At 52.7% G+C, this 24,114-nt stretch overlaps 1 protein-coding gene across 1 annotated transcript in view; it reads right to left on the bottom strand.

Moving 5' to 3' along the window:
• CCDC167 (coiled-coil domain containing 167) overlaps positions 1-17,193 on the bottom strand; it is a 49,509-nt gene extending 32,316 nt beyond the window's left edge. The window contains exon 1 of the mRNA XM_075598789.1: positions 17,035-17,193. Coding sequence (XP_075454904.1) covers positions 17,035-17,076 — 42 coding nt within the window. The 5' untranslated portion in view covers positions 17,077-17,193. The remainder of the gene's footprint in view (positions 1-17,034) is intronic.
• Positions 17,194-24,114: the final 6,921 nt, after the last annotated feature.

Raw genomic sequence — 24,114 nt, 5'->3', positions numbered from 1 at the left:
CAAAATCACCCTGTCACTCCCCCGTCCAATCCCATCACTCACAGTCACCCTGTCACTCCCCCGTCCAATCCCATCACTCACAGTCACCCTGTCACTCCCCCCTACCAATCCCATCACTCACAGTCACCCTGTCACTCCCCCGTCCAATCCCATCACTCAGTCACCCTGTCACTCCCCCGTCCAATCACATCACTCACAAAGTCACCCTGTCACTCCCCCGTCTAATCCCATCACTCACAGTCACCCTGTCACTCCCCCGTCTAATCCCATCACTCAGTCACCCTGTCACTCCCCCGTCCAATCCCATCACTCGCAGTCACCCTGTCACTCCTCCATCTAATCCCATCACTCACAGTCACCCTGTCACTCCCCCGTCTAATCCCATCACTCACAGTCACCCTGTCACTCCCCCGTCCAATCCCATCACTCACAGTCACCCTGTCACTCCCCCGTCTAATCCCATCACTCACAGTCACCCTGTCACTCCCCCGTCCAATCCCATCACTCACAGTCACCCTGTCACTCCCCCCTACCAATCCCATCACTCACAGTCACCCTGTCTCTCCCCCGTCCAATCCCCTCACTCAGTCACCCTGTCACCCTGTCACTCCCCCGTCTAATCCCCCATCCCTCACAGTCACCCTGTCACTCCCCCGTCCAATCCCATCACTCAGTCACCCTGTCACTCCCCCGTCCAATCCCATCACTCACAGTCACCCTGTCACTCCCCCGTCTAATCCCATCACTCACAGAGCCACCCTGTCACTCCCCCGTCTAATTCCATCACTCACAGTCACCCTGTCACTCCCCCGTCCAATCCAATCACTCACAGTCACCCTGTCACTCCCCCGTCCAATCCCATCACTCAGTCACCCTGTCACCCCCCCATATAATTCCATCACTCACAGTCACCCTGACCATCCCCCATCACTCACAGAGTCACCCTGTCACTCCCCCGTCCAATCCCATCACTCACAGAGTCACCCTGTCACTCCCCCGTCCAATCCCATCACTCACAGTCACCCCGTCACTCCCCCGTCCAATCCCATCACTCACACTGTCACCCTGTCACTCCCCTGTATAATCCCATCACTCACAAAGTCATCCTGTCACTCCCCCGTCTAATCCCATCACTCACAGTCACCCTGTCACTCCCCCATCAATCAAAGTCACCCTGTCACTCCCCCGTCTAATCCCATCACTCACAATCACCCTGTCACTCCCCCGTCTAATCCCATCACTCACAGTCACCCTGTCACTCCCCCCTACCAATCCCATCACTTACAAAGTCACCCTGTCACTCCCTCCTACCAAGACCATCACTAAATCACCCTGTCACTCCCCCGTCCAATCCCATCACTCACAAAGTCACCCTGTCACTTCCCCATCCAATCCCATCACTCACAGTCACCCTGTCACTCCCCCCTACCAATCCCATTACTCACAGTCACCCTGTCACTCCCCCCTACCAATCCCATCACTCACAAAGTCACCCTGTCACTCCCCCGTCCAATCCCATCACTCACAAAATCACCCTGTCACTCCCCCGTCCAATCCCATCACTCACAGTCACCCTGTCACTCCCCCGTCCAATCCCATCACTCACAGTCACCCTGTCACTCCCCCCTACCAATCCCATCACTCACAGTCACCCTGTCACTCCCCCGTCCAATCCCATCACTCACAGTCACCCTGTCACTCCCCCCTACCAATCCCATCACTCACAGTCACCCTGTCACTCCCCCGTCCAATCCCATCACTCACAAAGTCACCCTGTCACTCCCCTGTCCAATCCCATCACTCACAAAATCACCCTGTCACTCCCCCGTCCAATCCCATCACTCACAGTCACCCTGTCACTCCCCCGTCCAATCCCATCACTCACAGTCACCCTGTCACTCCCCCCTACCAATCCCATCACTCACAGTCACCCTGTCACTCCCCCGTATAATTCCATCACTCACAGTCACCCTGTCACTCCCCCCTACCAATCCCATCACTCACAGTCATCCTGTCACTCCCCCCTACCAATCCCATCACTCACAGTCACCCTGTCACTCCCCCATCACTCACACAGTCACCCTCCCGTCCAATCCCATCACTCAGTCACCCTGTCACACCCCCCTACCAATCCCATCACTCATAAAGTCACCCCCCGTATAATCCCATCACTCACAGTCACCCTGTCATTCCCCCATCACTCACACAGTCACCCTCCCGTCCAATCCCATCACTCACAGTCACCCTGTCATTCCCCCATCACTCACACAGTCACCCTCCCGTCCAATCCCATCACTCAGTCACCCTGTCACACCCCCCTACCAATCCCATCACTCATAAAGTCACCCTGTCACTCCCTCGTCCAATCCCATCACTCACAGTCACCCTGTCATTCCCCCATCACTCACACAGTCACCCTCCCGTCCAATCCCATCACTCACAGTCACCCTGTCATTCCCCCATCACTCACACAGTCACCCTCCTGTCCAATCCCATCACTCAGTCACCCTGTCACACCCCCCTACCAATCCCATCACTCATAAAGTCACCCTGTCACTCCCCCGTCCAATCCCATCACTCACAGTCACCCTGTCACTCCCCCCTACCAATCCCATCACTCACAAAGTCACCCTGTCACTCCCCCGTCCAATCCCATCACTCAGTCACCCCATGACACCTTAAGACACGCCTGCTTAACGAAGCCTATGAGTATCTCCGTGGCTGATACTATACACATGATACATAAAGTTTGGCCCCCTGCACACGCACTGACCAGAACGCCGCCCTACTGTCTCTGTACGTTCCTCCTACCTACTACTTAGATTGTAAGCTCTTCGGAGCAGGGGCTCCTTTTTCTAATGTTACTTTTGTCTGAAGCACTTATTCCCTTTATGTGTTATTTGTATTATTTGTTACTTATACGATTGTCCCGTGTAGTACTGCATTAATGGCGCTATACAGGTAGTTCTCGTTAGCCAACGTTTCACTTTACAACGAATGGCATATCCAACGCTTTACAATGCCTCCCTAAGGGCCGTTTTGCGACGCCGGAATGCGTTATCCGACGCCGGGATGCGTTATCCGACGCCTGGATGCGTTATCCAACGCTCACCGCCACTGATTAACATGGGACTCACTTTACAGCGGTGTCACTATCCAACGCTACTTCCAGAACGGATTCCGTTGGATAACCGAGGACTGCCTGTATAAATAAAGCTATACATACATACATCCATCACTCACACCTCTCACCCCATCACTTACCCATCTTACACCCCATCATTCACTTCTCAGACACCCCATCATTCACTTCTCAGGCACCCCATCACTCACCTCTCAGTCACCCACACCTCTCACTCATCTCTCACACTGTCACCCACCCTGTCACTCACCTCTCACACTGTCACCCTGTCACTCCGCCCTACGAATCCCATCACTAAGTCACCCTGTCACTCCCCCTACCAATTCCATCACTCACAAAGTCACCCTGTCACTCCCCCGTCCAATCCCATCACTCAGTCACCCTGTCACACCCCCCTACCAATCTCATCACTCACAAAGTCACCCTGTCACTCCCCCTACCAATCCCATCACTAAGTCACCCTGTCACTCCCCCCTACCAGTTCCATCACTCACAAAGTCACCCTGTCACTCCCCCGTCCAATCCCATCACTCAGTCACCCTGTCACACCCCCCTACCAATCCCATCACTCACAGTCACCCTGTCACTCCCCCGTCCAATCCCATCACTCAGTCACCCTGTCACACCCCCCTACCAATCCCATCACTCACAGTCACCCTGTCACTCCCCCGTCCAATCCCATCACTCACTAAATCACCCTGTCACTCCCCGGTATAATCACACCTCTCACAGTCACCCTGTCACTCCCCCGTCCAATCCCATCACTCACAAAGTCACCCTGTCACTCCCCCGTCCAATCCCATCACTCACAGTCACCCTGTCACTCCCCCGTCCAATCCCATCACTCAGTCATCCTGTCACTCCCCCGTATAATCCCATCACTCACAGTCACCCTGTCATTCCCCCATCACTCACACAGTCACCCTCCCGTCCAATCCCATCACTCAGTCACCCTGTCACACCCCCCTACCAATCCCATCACTCACAAAGTCACCCTGTCACTCCCCCCTACCAATCCCATCACTCACAGTTACCCTGTCACTCCCCCTTACCAATCCCATCACTCACAGTCACCCTGTCACTCCCCCGTCCAATCCCATCACTCACTAAGTCACCCTGTCACTCCCCGGTATAATCACACCTCTCACAGTCACCCTGTAACTCCCCCGTCCAATCCCATCACTCACAAATTCACCCTGTCACTCCCCTTTCCAATCCCATCACTCAGTCACCCTGTCACTCCCCCGTCCAATCCCATCACTCACAGTCACCCTGTCACTCCCCCCTACCAATCCCATCACTCACAGTCACCCTGTCACTCCCCCGTCCAATCCCATCACTCTCAGTCATCCTGTCACTCCCGCGTCCAATCCCATCACTCACAGTCACCCTGTCACTCCCCCGTCCAATCCCACCACTCACACTGTCACCCCCCGTATAATCCCATCACTCACAGTCACCCTGTCATTCCCCCATCACTCACACAGTCACTCCCCCGTCCAATCCCATCACTCACAAAGTCACCCTGTCACTCCCCCGTCCAATCCCATCACTCACAGTCACCCTGTCACTCCCCCGTCCAATCCCATCACTCAGTCACCCCCATCACACCTTAAGACACGCCTGCTTAACGAAGCCTATGTGTAGCTCCGTGGCTGATACTATACACCTCATACATAAAGCTTGGCCCCCTGCACACGCACTGACCAGAACGCCCTCCTACTGTCTCTGTACGTTCCTCCTACCTACTACTTAGATTGTAAGCTCTTCGGAGCAGGGGCTCCTTTTTCTAATGTTACTTTTGTCTGAAGCACTTATTCCCTTTATGTGTTATTTGTATTATTTGTTACTTATACGATTGTCCCGTGTAGTACTGCATTAATGGCGCTATACAGGTAGTTCTCGTTAGCCAACGTTTCACTTTACAACGAATGGCATATCCAACGCTTTACAATGCCACCCTAAGGGCCGTTTTGCGACACCGGAATGCGTTATCCAACGCTCACCGCCATTGATTAACATGAGACTCACTTTACAGCGGTGTCACTATCCAACGCTACTTCCAGAACGGATTCCGTTGGATAACCGAGGACTGCCTGTATAAATAAAGCTATACATACATACATCCATCACTCACACCTCTCACCCCATCACTTACCCATCTTACACCCCATCATTCACTTCTCAGACACCCCATCATTCACTTCTCAGGCACCCCATCACTCACCTCTCAGTCACCCACACCTCTCACTCATCTCTCACCCTGTCACTCACCTCTCACACTGTCACCCTGTCACTCCCCCCTACCAATCCCATCACTAAGTCACCCTGTCACTCCCCCCTACCAATTCCATCACTCACAAAGTCACCCTGTCACTCCCCCGTCCAATCCCATCACTCAGTCACCCTGTCACACCCCCCTACCAATCTCATCACTCACAAAGTCACCCTGTCACTCCCCCTACCAATCCCATCACTCACAGTTACCCTGTCAGTCCCCCGTCCAATCCCATCACTCACTAAGTCACCCTGTCATTCCCCGGTATAATCACACCTCTCAAAGTCACCCTGTCACTCCCCCGTCCAATCCCATCACTCACAGTTACCCTGTTACTCCCCCGTCCAATCCCATCACTCACTAAGTCACCCTGTCATTCCCCGGTATAATCACACCTCTCAAAGTCACCCTGTCACTCCCCCGTCCAATCCCATCACTCACAAAGTCACCCTGTCACTCCCCTGTCCAATCCCATCACTCACAGTCACCCTGTCACTCCCCCGTCCAATCCCATCACTCACTAAATCACCCTGTCACTCCCCGGTATAATCACACCTCTCACAGTCACCCTGTCACTCCCCCGTCCAATCCCATCACTCACAAAGTCACCCTGTCACTCCCCTGTCCAATCCCATCACTCACAGTCACCCTGTCACTCCCCCGTCCAATCCCATCACTCACATTTACCCTGTCACTCCCCCGTCCAATCCCATCACTCACTAAATCACCCTGTCACTCCACGGTATAATCCCATCACTCAGTCACCCTGTCACTCCCATCACTCACAGTCACCCTGTCACTCCCCCGTCCAATCCCATCACTCACAGTCACCCTGTCACTCCCCCCTACCAATCCCATCACTCACAGTCACCCTGTCACTCCCCCGTCCAATCACACCTCTCACAGTCACCCTGTCACTCCCCCGTCCAATCCCATCACTCACAAAGTCACCCTGTCACTCCCCTGTCCAATCCCATCACTCACAGTCACCCTGTCACTCCCCCGTCCAATCCCATCACTCACAGTCACCCTGTCACTCCCCCGTCCAATCCCATCACTCACAGTCACCCTGTCACTCCCCCGTCCAATCCCATCACTCACTAAGTCACCCTGTCACTCCCCGGTATAATCACACCTCTCACAGTCACCCTGTCACTCCCCCGTCCAATCCCATCACTCACAAAGTCACCCTGTCACTCCCCCTACCAATCCCATCACTCACAGTTACCCTGTCACTCCCCCGTCCAATCCCATCACTCACTAAATCACCCTGTCACTCCCCGGTATAATCACACCTCTCAAAGTCACCCTGTCACTCCCCCTACCAATCCCATCACTCACAGTTACCCTGTCACTCCCCCGTCCAATCCCATCACTCACTAAGTCACCCTGTCACTCCCCGGTATAATCACACCTCTCACAGTCACCCTGTCACTCCCCCGTCCAATCCCATCACTCACAAAGTCACCTTGTCACTCCCCTGTCCAATCCCATCACTCACAGTCACCCTGTCACTCCCCCGTCCAATCCCATCACTCACAGTCACCCTGTCACTCCCCCGTCCAATCCCATCACTCACAAAGTCACCCTGTCACTCCCCTGTCCAATCCCATCACTCACAGTCACCCTGTCACTCCCCTGTCCAATCCCATCACTCACAGTCACCCTGTCACTCCCCCGTCCAATCCCATCACTCACAGTCACCCTGTCACTCCCCCGTCCAATCCCATCACTCACAAAGTCACCCTGTCACTCCCCCGTCCAATCCCATCACTCACAGTCACACTGTCACTCCCCCGTCCAATCCCACCACTCACACTGTCACCCTCCCGTATAATCCCATCACTCACAGTCACCCTGTCACTCCCCGTCCAATCCCATCACTCACAAAGTCACCCTGTCACTCCCCCCTACCAATCCCATCACTCACAGTTACCCTGTCACTCCCCCGTCCAATCCCATCACTCACAAAGTCACCCTGTCACTCCCCCGTCCAATCCCATCACTCACTAAGTCACCCTGTCACTCCCCGGTATAATCACACCTCTCACAGTCACCCTGTCACTCCCCTGTCCAATCCCATCACTCACAGTCACCCTGTCACTTCCCCGTCCAATCCCATCACTCACAAAGTCACCCTGTCACTCCCCCTACCAATCCCATCACTCACAGTTACCCTGTCACTCCCCCGTCCAATCCCATCACTCACTAAGTCACCCTGTCACTCCCCGGTATAATCACACCTCTCAAAGTCACCCTGTCACTCCCCCTACCAATCCCATCACTCAAAGTCACCCTGTCACTCCCCCGTCCAATCCCATCACTCACAAAGTCACCCTGTCACTCCCCTGTCCAATCCCATCACTCACAGTCACCCTGTCACTCCCCCGTCCAATCCCATCACTCACAAAGTCACCCTGTCACTCCCCTGTCCAATCCCATCACTCACAGTCACCCTGTCACTCCCCCGTCCAATCCCATCACTCACAAAGTCACCCTGTCACTCCCCTGTCCAATCCCATCACTCACAGTCACCCTGTCACTCCCCCGTCCAATCCCATCACTCACAAAGTCACCCTGTAACTCCCCCGTCCAATCCCATCACTCACAGTCACCCTGTCACTCCCCCGTCCAATCCCATCACTCACAAAGTCACCCTGTCACTCCCCTGTCCAATCCCATCACTCACAGTCACACTGTCACTCCCCCGTCCAATCCCACCACTCACACTGTCACCCTCCCGTATAATCCCATCACTCAGTCACCCTGTCACTCCCCGTCCAATCCCATCACTCACAAAGTCACCCTGTCACTCCCCCCTACCAATCCCATCACTCACAGTTACCCTGTCACTCCCCCGTCCAATCCCATCACTCACAAAGTCACCCTGTCACTCCCCCGTCCAATCCCATCACTCACTAAATCACCCTGTCACTCCCCGGTATAATCACACCTCTCACAGTCACCCTGTCACTCCCTTGTCCAATCCCATCACTCACAGTCACCCTGTCACTCCCCCGTCCAATCCCATCACTCACAAAGTCACCCTGTCACTCCCCTGTCCAATCCCATCACTCACAGTCACCCTGTCACTCCCCCGTCCAATCCCATCACTCACAAAGTCACCCTGTCACTCCCCTGTCCAATCCCATCACTCACAGTCACCCTGTCACTCCCCCGTCCAATCCCATCACTCACAAAGTCACCCTGTCACTCCCCTGTCCAATCCCATCACTCACAGTCACCCTGTCACTCCCCCGTCCAATCCCATCACTCACAAAGTCACCCTGTAACTCCCCCGTCCAATCCCATCACTCACAGTCACCCTGTCACTCCCCCGTCCAATCCCATCACTCACAAAGTCACCCTGTCACTCCCCTGTCCAATCCCATCACTCACAGTCACACTGTCACTCCCCCGTCCAATCCCACCACTCACACTGTCACCCTCCCGTATAATCCCATCACTCACAAAGTCACCCTGTCACTCCCCCCTACCAATCCCATCACTCACAGTTACCCTGTCACTCCCCCGTCCAATCCCATCACTCACAAAGTCACCCTGTCACTCCCCCGTCCAATCCCATCACTCACTAAATCACCCTGTCACTCCCCGGTATAATCACACCTCTCACAGTCACCCTGTCACTCCCTTGTCCAATCCCATCACTCACAGTCACCCTGTCACTTCCCCGTCCAATCCCATCACTCACAAAGTCACCCTGTCACTCCCCCGTCCAATCCCATCACTCACAAAGTCACCCTGTCACTCCCCTGTCCAATCCCATCACTCACAGTCACCCTGTCACTCCCCCGTCCAATCCCATCACTCACAAAGTCACCCTGTCACTCCCCTGTCCAATCCCATCACTCACAGTCACCCTGTCACTCCCCCGTCCAATCCCATCACTCACAAAGTCACCCTGTCACTCCCCTGTCCAATCCCATCACTCACAGTCACCCTGTCACTCCCCCGTCCAATCCCATCACTCACAAAGTCACCCTGTAACTCCCCCGTCCAATCCCATCACTCACAGTCACCCTGTCACTCCCCCGTCCAATCCCATCACTCACAAAGTCACCCTGTCACTCCCCTGTCCAATCCCATCACTCACAGTCACACTGTCACTCCCCCGTCCAATCCCACCACTCACACTGTCACCCTCCCGTATAATCCCATCACTCAGTCACCCTGTCACTCCCCGTCCAATCCCATCACTCACAAAATCACCCTGTCACTCCCCCCTACCAATCCCATCACTCACAGTTACCCTGTCACTCCCCCGTCCAATCCCATCACTCACAAAGTCACCCTGTCACTCCCCCGTCCAATCCCATCACTCACTAAATCACCCTGTCACTCCCCGGTATAATCACACCTCTCACAGTCACCCTGTCACTCCCTTGTCCAATCCCATCACTCACAGTCACCCTGTCACTCCCCCGTCCAATCCCATCACTCACAAAGTCACCCTGTCACTCCCCTGTCCAATCCCATCACTCACAGTCACCCTGTCACTCCCCCGTCCAATCCCATCACTCACAAAGTCACCCTGTCACTCCCCTGTCCAATCCCATCACTCACAGTCACCCTGTCACTCCCCCGTCCAATCCCATCACTCACAAAGTCACCCTGTCACTCCCCTGTCCAATCCCATCACTCACAGTCACCCTGTCACTCCCCCGTCCAATCCCATCACTCACAAAGTCACCCTGTAACTCCCCCGTCCAATCCCATCACTCACAGTCACCCTGTCACTCCCCCGTCCAATCCCATCACTCACAAAGTCACCCTGTCACTCCCCTGTCCAATCCCATCACTCACAGTCACACTGTCACTCCCCCGTCCAATCCCACCACTCACACTGTCACCCTCCCGTATAATCCCATCACTCACAGTCACCCTGTCACTCCCCGTCCAATCCCATCACTCACAAAGTCACCCTGTCACTCCCCCCTACCAATCCCATCACTCACAGTTACCCTGTCACTCCCCCGTCCAATCCCATCACTCACAAAGTCACCCTGTCACTCCCCCGTCCAATCCCATCACTCACTAAATCACCCTGTCACTCCCCGGTATAATCACACCTCTCACAGTCACCCTGTCACTCCCTTGTCCAATCCCATCACTCACAGTCACCCTGTCACTTCCCCGTCCAATCCCATCACTCACAAAGTCACCCTGTCACTCCCCCGTCCAATCCCATCACTCACTAAATCACCCTGTCACTCCACGGTATAATCCCATCACTCAGTCACCCTGTCACTCCCATCACTCACAGTCACCCTGTCACTCCCCCGTCCAATCATATCACTCACAGTCACCCTGTCACTCCCCCCTACCAATCCCATCACTCACAGTCACCCTGTCACTCCCCCGTCCAATCACACCTCTCACAGTCACCCTGTCACTCCCCCGTCCAATCCCATCACTCACAGTCACACTGTCACTCCCCCGTCCAATCCCATCACTCACAGTCACCCTGTAACTCCCCCCTACCAATCCCATCACTCACAGTCACCCTGTCACTCCCCCCTACCAATCCCATCACTCACAGTCACCCTGTCACTCCCCCCTACCAATCCCATCACTCACAGTCACCCTGTCACTCCCCCGTCCAATCCCATCACTCACAGTCACCCTGTAACTCCCCCGTCCAATCCCATCACTCACAAAGTCACCCTGTCACTCCCCGGTATAATCACACCTCTCACAGTCACCCTGTCACTCCCCCGTCCAATCCCATCACTCACAGTCACCCTGTCACTCCCCCGTCCAATCCCATCACTCACAGTCACCCTGTCACTCCCCCGTCCAATCCCATCACTCACAGTCACCCTGTAACTCCCCCCTACCAATCCCATCACTCACAGTCACCCTGTCACTCCCCCCTACCAATCCCATCACTCACAGTCACCCTGTCACTCCCCCCTACCAATCCCATCACTCACAGTCACCCTGTCACTCCCCCGTCCAATCCCATCACTCACAGTCACCCTGTAACTCCCCCGTCCAATCCCATCACTCACAAAGTCACCCTGTCACTCCCCGGTATAATCACACCTCTCACAGTCACCCTGTCACTCCCCCGTCCAATCCCATCACTCACAGTCACCCTGTCACTCCCCCGTCCAATCCCATCACTCACAGTCACCCTGTCACTCCCCCGTCCAATCCCATCACTCACAGTCACCCTGTCACTCCCCCGTCCAATCCCATCACTCACTAAATCACCCTGTCACTCCCCGGTATAATCACACCTCTCACAGTCACCCTGTCACTCCCTTGTCCAATCCCATCACTCACAGTCACCCTGTCACTTCCCCGTCCAATCCCATCACTCACAAAGTCACCCTGTCACTCCCCCGTCCAATCCCATCACTCAGTCACCCCATGACACCTTAAGACACGCCTGCTTAACGAAGCCTATGAGTATCTCCGTGGCTGATACTATACACATGATACATAAAGTTTGGCCCCCTGCACACGCACTGACCAGAACGCCGCCCTACTGTCTCTGTACGTTCCTCCTACCTACTACTTAGATTGTAAGCTCTTCGGAGCAGGGGCTCCTTTTTCTAATGTTACTTTTGTCTGAAGCACTTATTCCCTTTATGTGTTATTTGTTACTTATACGATTGTCCCGTGTAGTACTGCATTAATGGCGCTATACAGGTAGTTCTCGTTAGCCAACGTTTCACTTTACAACGAATGGCATATCCAACGCTTTACAATGCCTCCCTAAGGGCCGTTTTGCGACGCCGGGATGCGTTATCCGACGCCGGGATGCGTTATCCGACGCCTGGATGCGTTATCCAACGCTCACCGCCACTGATTAACATGAGACTCACTTTACAGCGGTGTCACTATCCAACGCTACTTCCAGAACGGATTCCGTTGGATAACCGAGGACTGCCTGTATAAATAAAGCTATACATACATACATCCATCACTCACACCTCTCACCCCATCACTTACCCATCTTACACCCCATCATTCACTTCTCAGACACCCCATCATTCACTTCTCAGGCACCCCATCACTCACCTCTCAGTCACCCACACCTCTCACTCATCTCTCACACTGTCACTCACCTCTCACACTGTCACCCACACCGTCACTCACCTCTCAGTCACCCACACCGTCACTCACCTCAGTCACCCACCTCAGTCACACCGTCACTCACCTCAGTCACACCGTCACTCACCTCAGTCACACTGTCACTCACCTCAGTCACACCATCACTCAACTCAGTCACACCATCACTCACCTCAGTAACAGCATCACTCACCCCGTCACACTGTCACCACGTCACTCACCTCTCACACTGTCACCCCATCACCTAGTCACCCCCTCTCACAATGTCACCCACCTCTCAGACTGTCACCCCATCCCATAATCACTCCATCCCATAGTCACCCCATCACCCACCTCTCACACTGTCACCCCATCACCCACCTCTCACACTGTCACCCCATCACCCACCTCTCACACTGTCACCCCATCCCATAGTCACCCCGTCCCATAGTCACCCTGTCACACACCTCTCACACTGTCACCCCATCACAGTCACCCCGTCACTCAGAGCCGCGGAGACGTGATGGAGTAAAGGCGGGAGACAGAGATCGTATGGTGGCTGCAGGAGGGGCTAAATCTTCTTGAGTACTGGAGCTGCTTCTCCCTCAATCCGTGCGGAGCTGACACTCACCTTGGAGAGACTGCCTAAAGCCTTGATTACACACTGCTGTTGATATTCTCACCGTTTGTAAGTAGGCCTCTCACACGAGCCAAGATTGGAGCTGACATTTGTTTCACTTTGTATTTCTCCTGCACTTAGATTCTCTGTGCTTTTGTGTTTTTCTCTCTATGCTCCCCCTGGAATCTGTGAATCTACTACAACACTGAGGGACAAGTGAAAACATAACTCTTGGTATTCGGAACAAAGCTCTATCCTGGATCTCATCCTACCTCTCCCATCGTACTTTCAGGGTCTCTTCTGCTAACACCTCCTCCTCCTCTATTGATCTCTCTGTGGGGGTACCCCAGGGCTCTGTCCTGGGACCCCTTCTCTTTTCTCTGTACACACTCTCTCTAGGTGACCTAATAACATCTTTTGGGTTTAATTATCACCTCTATGCTGACGACACACAAATATACTTTTCAACACCTGACCTTACACCTGCTGTACAAACCAAAGTTTCTGAATGTCTCTCTGCGATATCATCCTGGATGGCCCTCCGCCGCCTTAAACTCAACATGGCTAAAACAGAGCTCCTCATACTTCCTCCCAAACCTGGCCCTACTACCTCCTTCAACATTACTGTTGGAACTACGATCATTCACCCAGTAGCCCAAGCACGCTGCCTAGGGGTCACACTCGACTCCTCTCTCACATTCGCCCCTCACATTCAAAACATTTCTAAAACTTGTTGCTTTTTCCTCCGCAATATAAGGCTGGGGCCATAGAGGCTTGATCAGAGCGGAGGCGCGCTGACGTTCGCCTGCTGAAGTCTGCGCGATTGCATGGACTTGCAGGCGAGCCAGCGTGCGCGAAGGGAGCCGGGGCAGTGACATCGCTGGGCCAATCGCCCGCGACGCACTGACGTTAACGTCACGGCGACGTTGACGCTGCTTCAGGCTGATTGGATGTTTTCAGCCGACAGCGCGCTGAAAAACAGCTTGGCTGTCGGCTGAAAATTCCAAAGCCTCAGCACGCCTGCGGACGCTCGCGTGAGCCCCCTCTCAAGGCATCCTCATTGAGGATGCAGGGGCTCAGCGCGGAGCGTCCGCACGCCTCAGCACGGCCTGTCCTTCTATGGACTCAGCCTAACAAAGATATGCCCTTTCCTCTGTTGCTCGACTGCTAAAACTCTGACTCGGGCCCTCATTCTCTCCCGTCTTGATTACTGTAACCTCCTGCTGTCCGGCCTTCCTGCCTCTCACCTGTCTCCCCTACAATCTATCCTAAACGCTGCTGCCAGAATCACTCTACTCTTTCCTAAATCTGTCTCAGCGTCTCCCCTGCTGAAATCCCTCTCCTGGCTTCCGATCAAATCCCGCATCTCACACTCCATTCTCCTCCTCCCTTTTAAAGCTTTACATTCTTCTGCCCCCCTACATCTCAGCCCTAATTTCTCGTTATGCACCATCCAGACTCTTGTGTTCTTCTCAAGGATGTCTTCTTTCTACCCCCTTTGTATCTAAAGCTTTCTCCCGCCTGAAACCTTTCTCGCAGACTGCCCCGCACCTCTGGAATGCCCTTCCCCTCAATACCCGACTAGCACCCTCTCTATCCACCTTTAAGACCCACCTTAAGACACACTTGCTTAAAGAAGCATATGAATAGCACTGTGGATATTCTGAACACGATACATAATGCTTGGCCCCCTGCAGACGCACTTACCAGAACTCCCTCCTACTGTCTCTGTACGTTCTCCCTACCTACCAATTAGATTGTAAGCTCCTCGGGGCAGGGACTCCTCTTCCTTAATGTTACTTTTATGTCTAAAGCACTTATTCCCATGATCTGTTATTTATATTATCTGTTATTTATTTGATTACCACATGTATTACTGCTGTGAAGCGCTATGTACATTAACGGCGCTATATAAATAAAGACATACAATACAATACAATCCCACCGGAGGGTTCAAGCAGGGGGTCAAAGCTTTATTATTCTTTTCACCACATTTTTTTTTTGGTTTTTATATCTTCACAATATTTATGTGTTATATACTATACGTGCACTTTAATTAATTTTAAGAGTGTTGTATTCACTTCACTGAATTTACAGTGATCACCTACTAAGTTTTTTGCGCCGTTTGATCACTTTTCACCAGTAATTTACCCCGTCACATAGTCACCCAGTCACCCACCTCTCACACTGTCACCCCGACACCCACCTCTCACACTGTCACCCCATCCCTCACCTCCCACACTGTCACCCCATCACTCACCTCTCACACTGCCTCTCACACTGTCACCCCGACACCCACCTCTCACACTGTCACCCCATCACTCACCTCCCACACTGTCACCCCATCACTCACCTCTCACACTGTCACCCCGACACCCACCTCTCACACTGTCACCCCATCACTCACCTCCCACACTTTCACCCCGTCACCCACCTCTCACACTGTCACCCCATCACTCACCTCTCACACTGTCACTCCATCACTCACCTCTCACACTGCCTCTCACACTGTCACCCCGTCACCCACCTCTCACACTGTCACCCCATCACCCACCTCTCACACTGTCACCCCATCACTCACCTCTCACACTGTCACCCCGTCACCCACCTCTCACACTGTCACCCCATCACTCACCTCTCACACTGTCACCCCGACACCCACCTCTCACACTGTCACCCCATCACCCACCTCTCACACTGTCACCCCATCACTCACCTCTCACACTGTCACCCCGTCACCCACCTCTCACACTGTCACCCCATTATTCACCTCTCACCCCATTACTCACCTCTCACACTGCCACACACACTGTCACCCCTCACACTATCACAGTCACCTCTCACACTGTCACAGTCACCTCTCACACTGTCACAGTCACCTCTCACACTGTCACAGTCACCTCACACTGTCACTCACCTCTCACACTGTCGCAGTCACCTCTCACACTGTCGCAGTCACCTCTCACACTGTCGCAGTCACCTCTCACACTGTCGCCCCGACACCCACCTCTCACACTGTCGCAGTCACCTCTCACACTGTCGCAGTCACCTCTCACACTGTCGCCCCGACACCCACCTCTCACACTGTCACCCCATCACTCACCTCTCACACTGTCACCCCATCACTCACCTCTCACACTGCCACGCACACTGTCACCCCATCACCCCTCACACTACCACAGTCACCTCCCACACGGTCACAGTCACCTCTCACACTGTCACAGTCACCTCTCACACTGTCACAGTCACCTCTCACACTCACCTCTCACACTGTCTCAGTCACCTCTCACACTGTTTCAGTCACCTCTCACACTGTCTCAGTCACCTCTCACACTGTCACTCACCTCTCACACTGTCACTCACCTCTCACACTGTCACAGTCACCTCTCACACTGTTACAGTCACCTCTCACACTGTCACAGTCACCTCTCACACTGTTACAGTCACCTCTCACACTGTCACAGTCACCTCTCACACTGTCACAGTCACCTCTCACACTGTCGCAGTCACCTCTCACACTGTTACAGTCACCTCTCACACTGTCACTCACCTCTCACACTGTCACACTCACCTCTCACACTGTTACAGTCACCTCTCACACTGTCACAGTCACCTCTCACACTGTCACTCACCTCTCACACTGTCGCAGTCACCTCTCACACTGTCAGTCACCTCTCACACTGTCACAGTCACCTCTCACACTGTCGCCCCGTCAATCACCTCTCACACTGTCACCCCATCACTCACCTATCACACTGTCACCCATCACTCACCTCTCACACTGTCACCCCATCACTCACCTCCCACACTGTCACTCACCTCTCACATTGTCACCCCGTCAATCACCTCTCACACTGTCGCCCCATCACACTGTCACACACACACTCAGTGGCACACACACACACACTCACTCACCTCCCGGGCCACACTCAGCTTCTCCTTCCTTCCCTTGGCCATCTCTCCCACTTGCCTGCCCACGTGTCCTTCCTTCTCTCAGTGTACCACTGGCAGAAGAACTCGCCCACACTTCCTCCCATGCAGTTCTCCGGTGCACGTGGGAACTGAAGCCGCGGCAGCCATGTTTGATGTGGGCTCCGAGCCTGCTTCATAGTATATTTACCAGCCGCCATGTCTGTTATGGGCAAAAACGGGCATCTTCGCGGCCATGTTTATCACTGGAACAATACAGGGGTCGCCATGATTGGTATGGGTAAAACATTTCCAGATAACTATTATGCTGCCGGCACCATTATTATTTCACCCTGATTAAGCCTGATATCCTGGCCCCAGTTTTTAATTACACTAGGGATGAAATTCATTTTCACAGACTCACACTGCACAGGTTAGCAAGTCTGTGCGTGTCAGAGAGCGGAAACTACATCTCCCAGCATGCCTTGCGGCCCCCCCCATGCACAAAAGGTGAGAATCAATGTGTAAGAAAAAGACTAATGTGACCTGAGATCTCCCATCATTTTAATTATTGTTTTCTAACTTATTAAGAAGACTTAAAAAAAATGTTTTGTTTAAATGTAAGTAACACACACTAACACACTTTCCCCCACCCCCTGGGAGATGTGTAACTACAGCGTATGTGTGGTGCAATACCTGTGGCTCACAGGAGGCCTGAGCCTCCGCTGCTGGGAACGTGGGGCGCACCTGGATCGGTGCTCGGTAGCGCCTCCACCTGCACGGGATTCTATACGTAGAATTACCCCGTTACAGGACACATAATAAAGAGTACACACTGGGTCACGCAGAACACGTTTACTATATGGCGCTAATATATGGTTACAGCTACCCACCAGGCCTCGCACGGCCGTAACCCCTCACCGTGTTCCCAACACCGTGTCCGCACCCCGTAGGGTGTAAAGTGCTGGGGTGCTCTTGGACACCGAACTTTCCCAGTGTCCCCAAGACCCAACCCACCCGAATGTGTGAGACAGCGCTGCCCCACTAAAGTGTTGAGTTGGTGCACTTGCTGGATAAAGGTACCTACAGGGTGTGGTCACACCCGGGCATGCAGATACATAGATAGGATCCACGAGGTCCTCGGCAAAGCCTCTGCGTTGGGTGGTGGTGTCTCGCATGGACAGCGCCACCATGGACAGAGTCTCTTCGTGGCAGGTGTCTGGTCCCAGAGCACCTGAGGCCAGGATGCAGCCGCGTCCTCGCTGTGTCCCTCACTATAATGCTACAGGGGCAGTGTCCCTATCTATGGGCCTGTCCCTGCAGCAACCACAACCTGAGGTGAGTCGGGGCCTAGCTGAGGCCTATGGGGGGGTCTCTGGCCTAGTGCTGGTGTCACTGACACCCTGCACATGCAAACCCTACCCTTCTGGTGTCCCAGCTCTGACTGACGTGGCTCTCTGCGCGCGAATTGTATCAACTCAGTTGCAGGGGGATGCTGGTGTGCTATTGGCTGTTGTCTGCCACCTGACGCTATACAGAGGCTCATGGGTCATGTACAAAAACAGGAGAAGCGGTGCACAGAGGTAAGGAAATGAACCAAACGCAGCTCTAACAAAAACGGCTATTTATTGAAAAAAAAACGAACAAAAATCACATAGCTAGGTAAGCTCTGACGCGTTTCATCCCGCAAGGGACTTTGTCAAAGAGTGAATGGTAAAATGTCTGCGTGCTCACCTATAAATCACTATCTGTACTGTGATAGGTTAATAGCAAACATATAGCAACTCCTCTTACACAGGTGGGTCTTAATAAATGAGGGTGCCATCTAACCTATACAGGCATAATAGTGGATAGAGGACAGAGCAACACAGACATAGCTAACACATGGTATCAGCTAACAAACAATAGAATAACAGATATAACAAAAATAATAAATAAATAAACAACTTATTGCAACAATACTGTCAGATAGTAACACCAGTAATAGCAAATGAATATATTTAAAAAGACCAACAAAAAAGCAACGTGAATAAAAACAAGGACAACAATTGATAGAGAAACGTCTCCTGTTCTTGTGCTGATTACCCCAGCTGGTGGCACGTGGATTCTACGTACAGCAACAGGTACTTACCCCAGTGAGTCATCTCCTCTGCAGCGGGACACACTGGGTCCAGCGTGACAGCAGGTATTTCGTGGGTGGAGGGGGCTGAGGGTGTCTTAGCATCAGCCAGGCTGTTCTTATTTAGGATGGTCGGCGATTCTTGCTATCACCCGTGATCACCCCTCCCCCTAACCTGCTGTATTTATCCGCTGGGTTTATCATCTGCTTACTCATTAAGAACCTGCTCTGTATATCAATATGATTTATGGATTACCCAAGCTCTCTAGCCCCTTGAGCACTGGTGGTAGGATTATTATCATGGGACATGTAGTCCCTGCTTGGAGCCTTCTCCTATTCGCGCGCATACACTGCGCAATCGCATCTAAGATGGCGGCGCCCTGCGGAGGGAGCCGCTGGAGACTCCGTTGACCGCCGCCAGCTGCCGCAACACTCCCTACGCCCGCTAAACATGTGTCCGCACCTTCCGGCAGCACCCGCAGCCGCCACGGAGGTAAGGGGTCACTGGGAGCCCAATGGGGACCGGGGCTACATGTGTATATATATGTTTTCTATTTAATCCCCTATAAAGATAAAGGATCCTTCTCACATGTTACTCTATGAAAATATATATATATATATTAACAAAAGCTGCTTCACTTACCAGTTCCCTCCCACCCTTTATTCCGTTATAGATCCCAGCATATAATGGGTTTAGTTTTCTTGGACGCTTAAGGCCTGGGACATAGTGCCCTAAACAGTGCTTTCCCTGGCCTTACACAGCGCGCCGTAAGGGGGCGGGCCGGGGGCGGGCCAGTGACGTAACGGAGCTGGTTCGCCCTCATTTACACCATACCCATACTTTACACCGGTATCTGGTACTTACAATATCCCGGCCATCCTAACACCTAGGATTGCTGAGGCTTTTCAACTCCGGACTTCTCATAGACATTGAGGCACCAACTCGGCAGGGTGCCTCTGAAGTACGGAGATGAAAAATTCCTCAGCTCATTCACCCTTAACATATTTGCATGCTAAAGGATTTTTTCCCGGGCTGACAGAAAAAGTTTTCTGCCTGTACATTTAAAAAAATCAGTACAATACAGTTTATTTAGAAAAGTATGTTCTGCTTATGCAACTATTATAAACCTTGTATGTATGTGTATGGTTTCTCTTTTCCTAGCTGCACTCTAAAAATTAGATTGCTAGCTCACTCCTAGCGGGAGTTAGCCACTTGATTGAACGGGCTGTGATGTGGTCGGCGGTTTAACCCAGTTCCCACGCCAATAGACTTCCTCCTTTCATGTTAAGTGGCTAACGAGACCGGTAGATACATTTTGACAGAAAAGCACTTCAGCTAAACCGCAAACCACTTATCTAATTGACCTTGCGGTTTAGAGATCTAGGGCTTAGAAAGTGATCCCTATACTTCAAAGCGGCCACCCATACATAGGCACGCTTCTTCAATCAGCGCTTGGTTTAGCGCTAGCAGCTCCCCCTTGTGTCGCAAATCCAATTGGCACTGTGTACATACATTTCTATCACTGCAGCTATGGACTGAGCTGCAAAATGGGGACAACAAAGATGGTGTAGGGGAAACCATGTCAGTGTAGTGAACATCAGTTATCCCCTTCCAGCTGGGTATAATGCCTTTATTAGTGGCCTGGTTATCCTTCTATCGCCACACATACATGCCCAGAGAGGTAAAACCGGTATACACATACATGCCCAGAGAGGTAATACCGGTATACACATACACGCCCAGAGAGGTAATACCGGTATACACATACATGCCCAGAGAGGTAATACCGGTATACACATACACGCCCAGAGAGGTAATACCGGTATATACATACACGCCCAGAGAGATAATACCGGTATACACATACACGCCCAGAGAGGTAATACCAGTATACACATACACGCCCAGAGAGGTAATACCGGTATACACACATGCCCAGAGAGGTAATACCGGTATACACATACACACCCAGAGAGGTAATACTGGTATACACATACATGTCTTCTCATTTTTTACTGGACAGAGTATGCAAATACAGGACAGTCCGGTTCAATACTGGAAACCTGGCAACCTTAGGGGGGGGGGGGGGGCAGGGGCGCACGGCTGAAGGTTCGCCTAGGATGCAAAATACCCTTGCACCGGCCCTGACTCTATGTACTGTACCTAAGTCTGCTTACATGACCGCCCACAATCCTGTTAGTGTGCCTATTTTGTGTCTGTGTGCACTACAGCGTAAATAAAGTGTCTTTATATGAAATCCTGATACAGTCTGTACTTTGTTATTTATATTCCTCACTTTTATCTTTCCTGTAATCCCCTGTTGGTGAATGTCTACTATAAAAAAAAGTATAAAGAGAGGCAGGTTCCCTGCACAGAACCAGGTATCCTCGGAGAGAAGGGGATCTTTGGGGCATTACACATTTTTCCTAAAAATAAAGTTCTAAAGGTGTTTACGGGCTGCACTCTTCCCGAGCAGGCGCTCGCTGGCTAACTTGTCAGCATTCCTTCCCAGAGGAAAATATAAAAGTGCACATGAGAATGAAAATATATTCACCTTCTGCACTCTAAAAACATCGGCTTACATCAAAGATGTATTTATTTATAACATGTGTTAGCAGGAAGTAATACACTGAGAGTTACCGCTCGTTTTCACGTATGTCCTGGGCACAGAGTTATGATGACAAACACATGGTTACACATACATAGTTATGTAGTGGTGTTCCCCCGGCCCCCTCACACCTCCGCTGCGGGGGTGATCGCAGGTGCTGCAGGGGACAAGCGGAACGTCAGGAAGGCGGGGGCTGAGCAGGGAGCGCTCCGGAGGCTCCGCGGCGGCTTGGCAGGTCAGGGCGCCGCCATGTTCGTTTGTCGCGCATGGGCAGTGCAATCGCGCGACGGGAGGCCCTCAGGGAGTTCGCGCATGCGTAAAGTGGCAGCGTGCGAAGCTGGGCCAATAGGAGAGGCTCTTGGCATGGGACTACAAGTCCCATGAGCCTTAGGACGCACCACATGGCGCTAGGGAGCCAATAGGGTGCAAGGATTTCCCCAGGCAGGGAGGTAGAGCGCTGCAGGGATGCACGTTGAGGCAGTCAGGACCAGGAAGAACTAGAGGTCTGTGACCCACTGCATTAGTCCAGCAGCCCCCTAGGCCCCAGTTAGGTCCTGAGCCATAATATAGCTTGTTGTGCTTCACGGACAGGCCCTAGGTTAGGGACCCTGCCCCTTAGTGTTATACAAGTGATAGTTAGGGACACAGTGGACGCTGCAGTCCCAGAGAGACTATCTTCAGGGTGGGATCGCCCCTGATGGATCATCGCGCTGGTGAAGCCAGGATGTCACACAGGAGGTCGGCGGATCCTTTTTGAAGATATTTAAGGGCCCAGGTGCCGTCGCACTGGGCAGGTATCATATTTTACGTGCACCAACATACCACCGGTACATCAGGCACTGATCACGCCAGGGTGAGAGAGTCACACTTGGGGACACTCGGTGGGTGGAATGACTAAGGGGACTCACAGGTATTAAGGACACGGTGTGGGGACACGCTGAAGGGTTGCGCCCTGCGAGGTGCGTTGGCTAGTTGTGCTATTAGTGGGAACTGGTCGGATGCATCTTCATACACCTTATAGTGATAAGTATATATATGCTCAGTAAAGTCTGTTCTTGTTCTATTATACAAAGTGTGTGTTGTTGGGTTGTGTTGTGGGTTGGGATCCCTCCCAGGTGGAGGTGTTGCACCACGAGTATTGTGATTATATATGTACCCCAGGCTCTCTGTGCAGAGGCTTAGGCTCCTGAGGGCCACACAGCGAAAATACAGCATTAGTAACTTCTGTGTTCATGAGGAAACTGTTACATTTGGAGGCGCTGCTGAGAGCAGACCTGGAGAGCAGTATCAAATTGTTCAATTTAATTTCCATCATGTCCGTGCCATCAAAGTAACAGGTCCATGACTGGGCTTTAGAATACCAAGTATCCCCACACCATGTGGTCGGCGTGGGGGGAGTTCCCGTAATTGCGTCCATAATTGCTGTCCGAAATCATGTAAGAAACTTCCCGAGTCTGGCCAGTGCCAGGATCCTAGGACGTAAAATTGATCCTGACTGTGGCGCTAGTACCATTGTACTAGTGACTGACCACAAGATACAGTTGGAGGATGCCCCACAGATTTTACCCCCATCGGAGGTCCGGCCAAAGAGTCACCCACTAATATATCCAGGGATAGAATCTCCTACGCTTTCCCCTCCCAGCCAAGGGGGATGGATGGCAATAAACGTGGCCACCAGCACTCCAGCCAGACCGGAGGTACTTCTACCTCGATTAACGTTCTATGAGGAATCAGGGATCGCGGCGTCCACGCCCTGGTTCCTCTGCTCCTATATTTACCCCTGCTGCCGTGGCGCGCGTCCCTCGCCAGCGCCACTCACCTCCGGCGGTTCTGGGGGTTCCCCGTCATCCTCGGCATCCCCGTCTCCCAGCAGTACCTCACACGGCCGCCATGTTGCCCGGGCGCGCGCCTAAACAGCGCGCGCCGGGCGAAGTTAATTTATTCACTGCTCTGGCAGTGAAGACCCGCCCCCAACACAGGAATAAGATCTCCTGTCAAGACAAGAGTCCTCACCTGCCTGCCAATCAAGGGAACCTATCCAGGATGGCTCCACGCAGTCCTCGAGGTCTGCCTTCACTTCTGATTGGTCAGCCACACTTTATAATGCCAGTCCTTCCTATCATTCATTGCTCGACATAGTTTTCACTTGGATTACTACTCTGGCGTTTTCTCTCTTATTCTCTCAGGTTATGACTTGGCTTGGCGGACGTCTCTCTCTGGCTCTCGACCCCTGCTTGGACAAACGACCTTCCGGAATTCTCCAATCCCAGACTTTGGCTAACGGCAACGGCAACGACAACAGCATTTCTACACCGGTACCGGCAAGTATTGCTAGCTAAATAACACCTGGCCTGGCAA

The sequence above is a fragment of the Ascaphus truei genome, chromosome 4 (assembly GCF_040206685.1).
Source record: "Ascaphus truei isolate aAscTru1 chromosome 4, aAscTru1.hap1, whole genome shotgun sequence".
NCBI lineage: Eukaryota > Metazoa > Chordata > Amphibia > Anura > Ascaphidae > Ascaphus > Ascaphus truei.
This window is presented reverse-complemented; position numbering and strand designations above follow the sequence as displayed.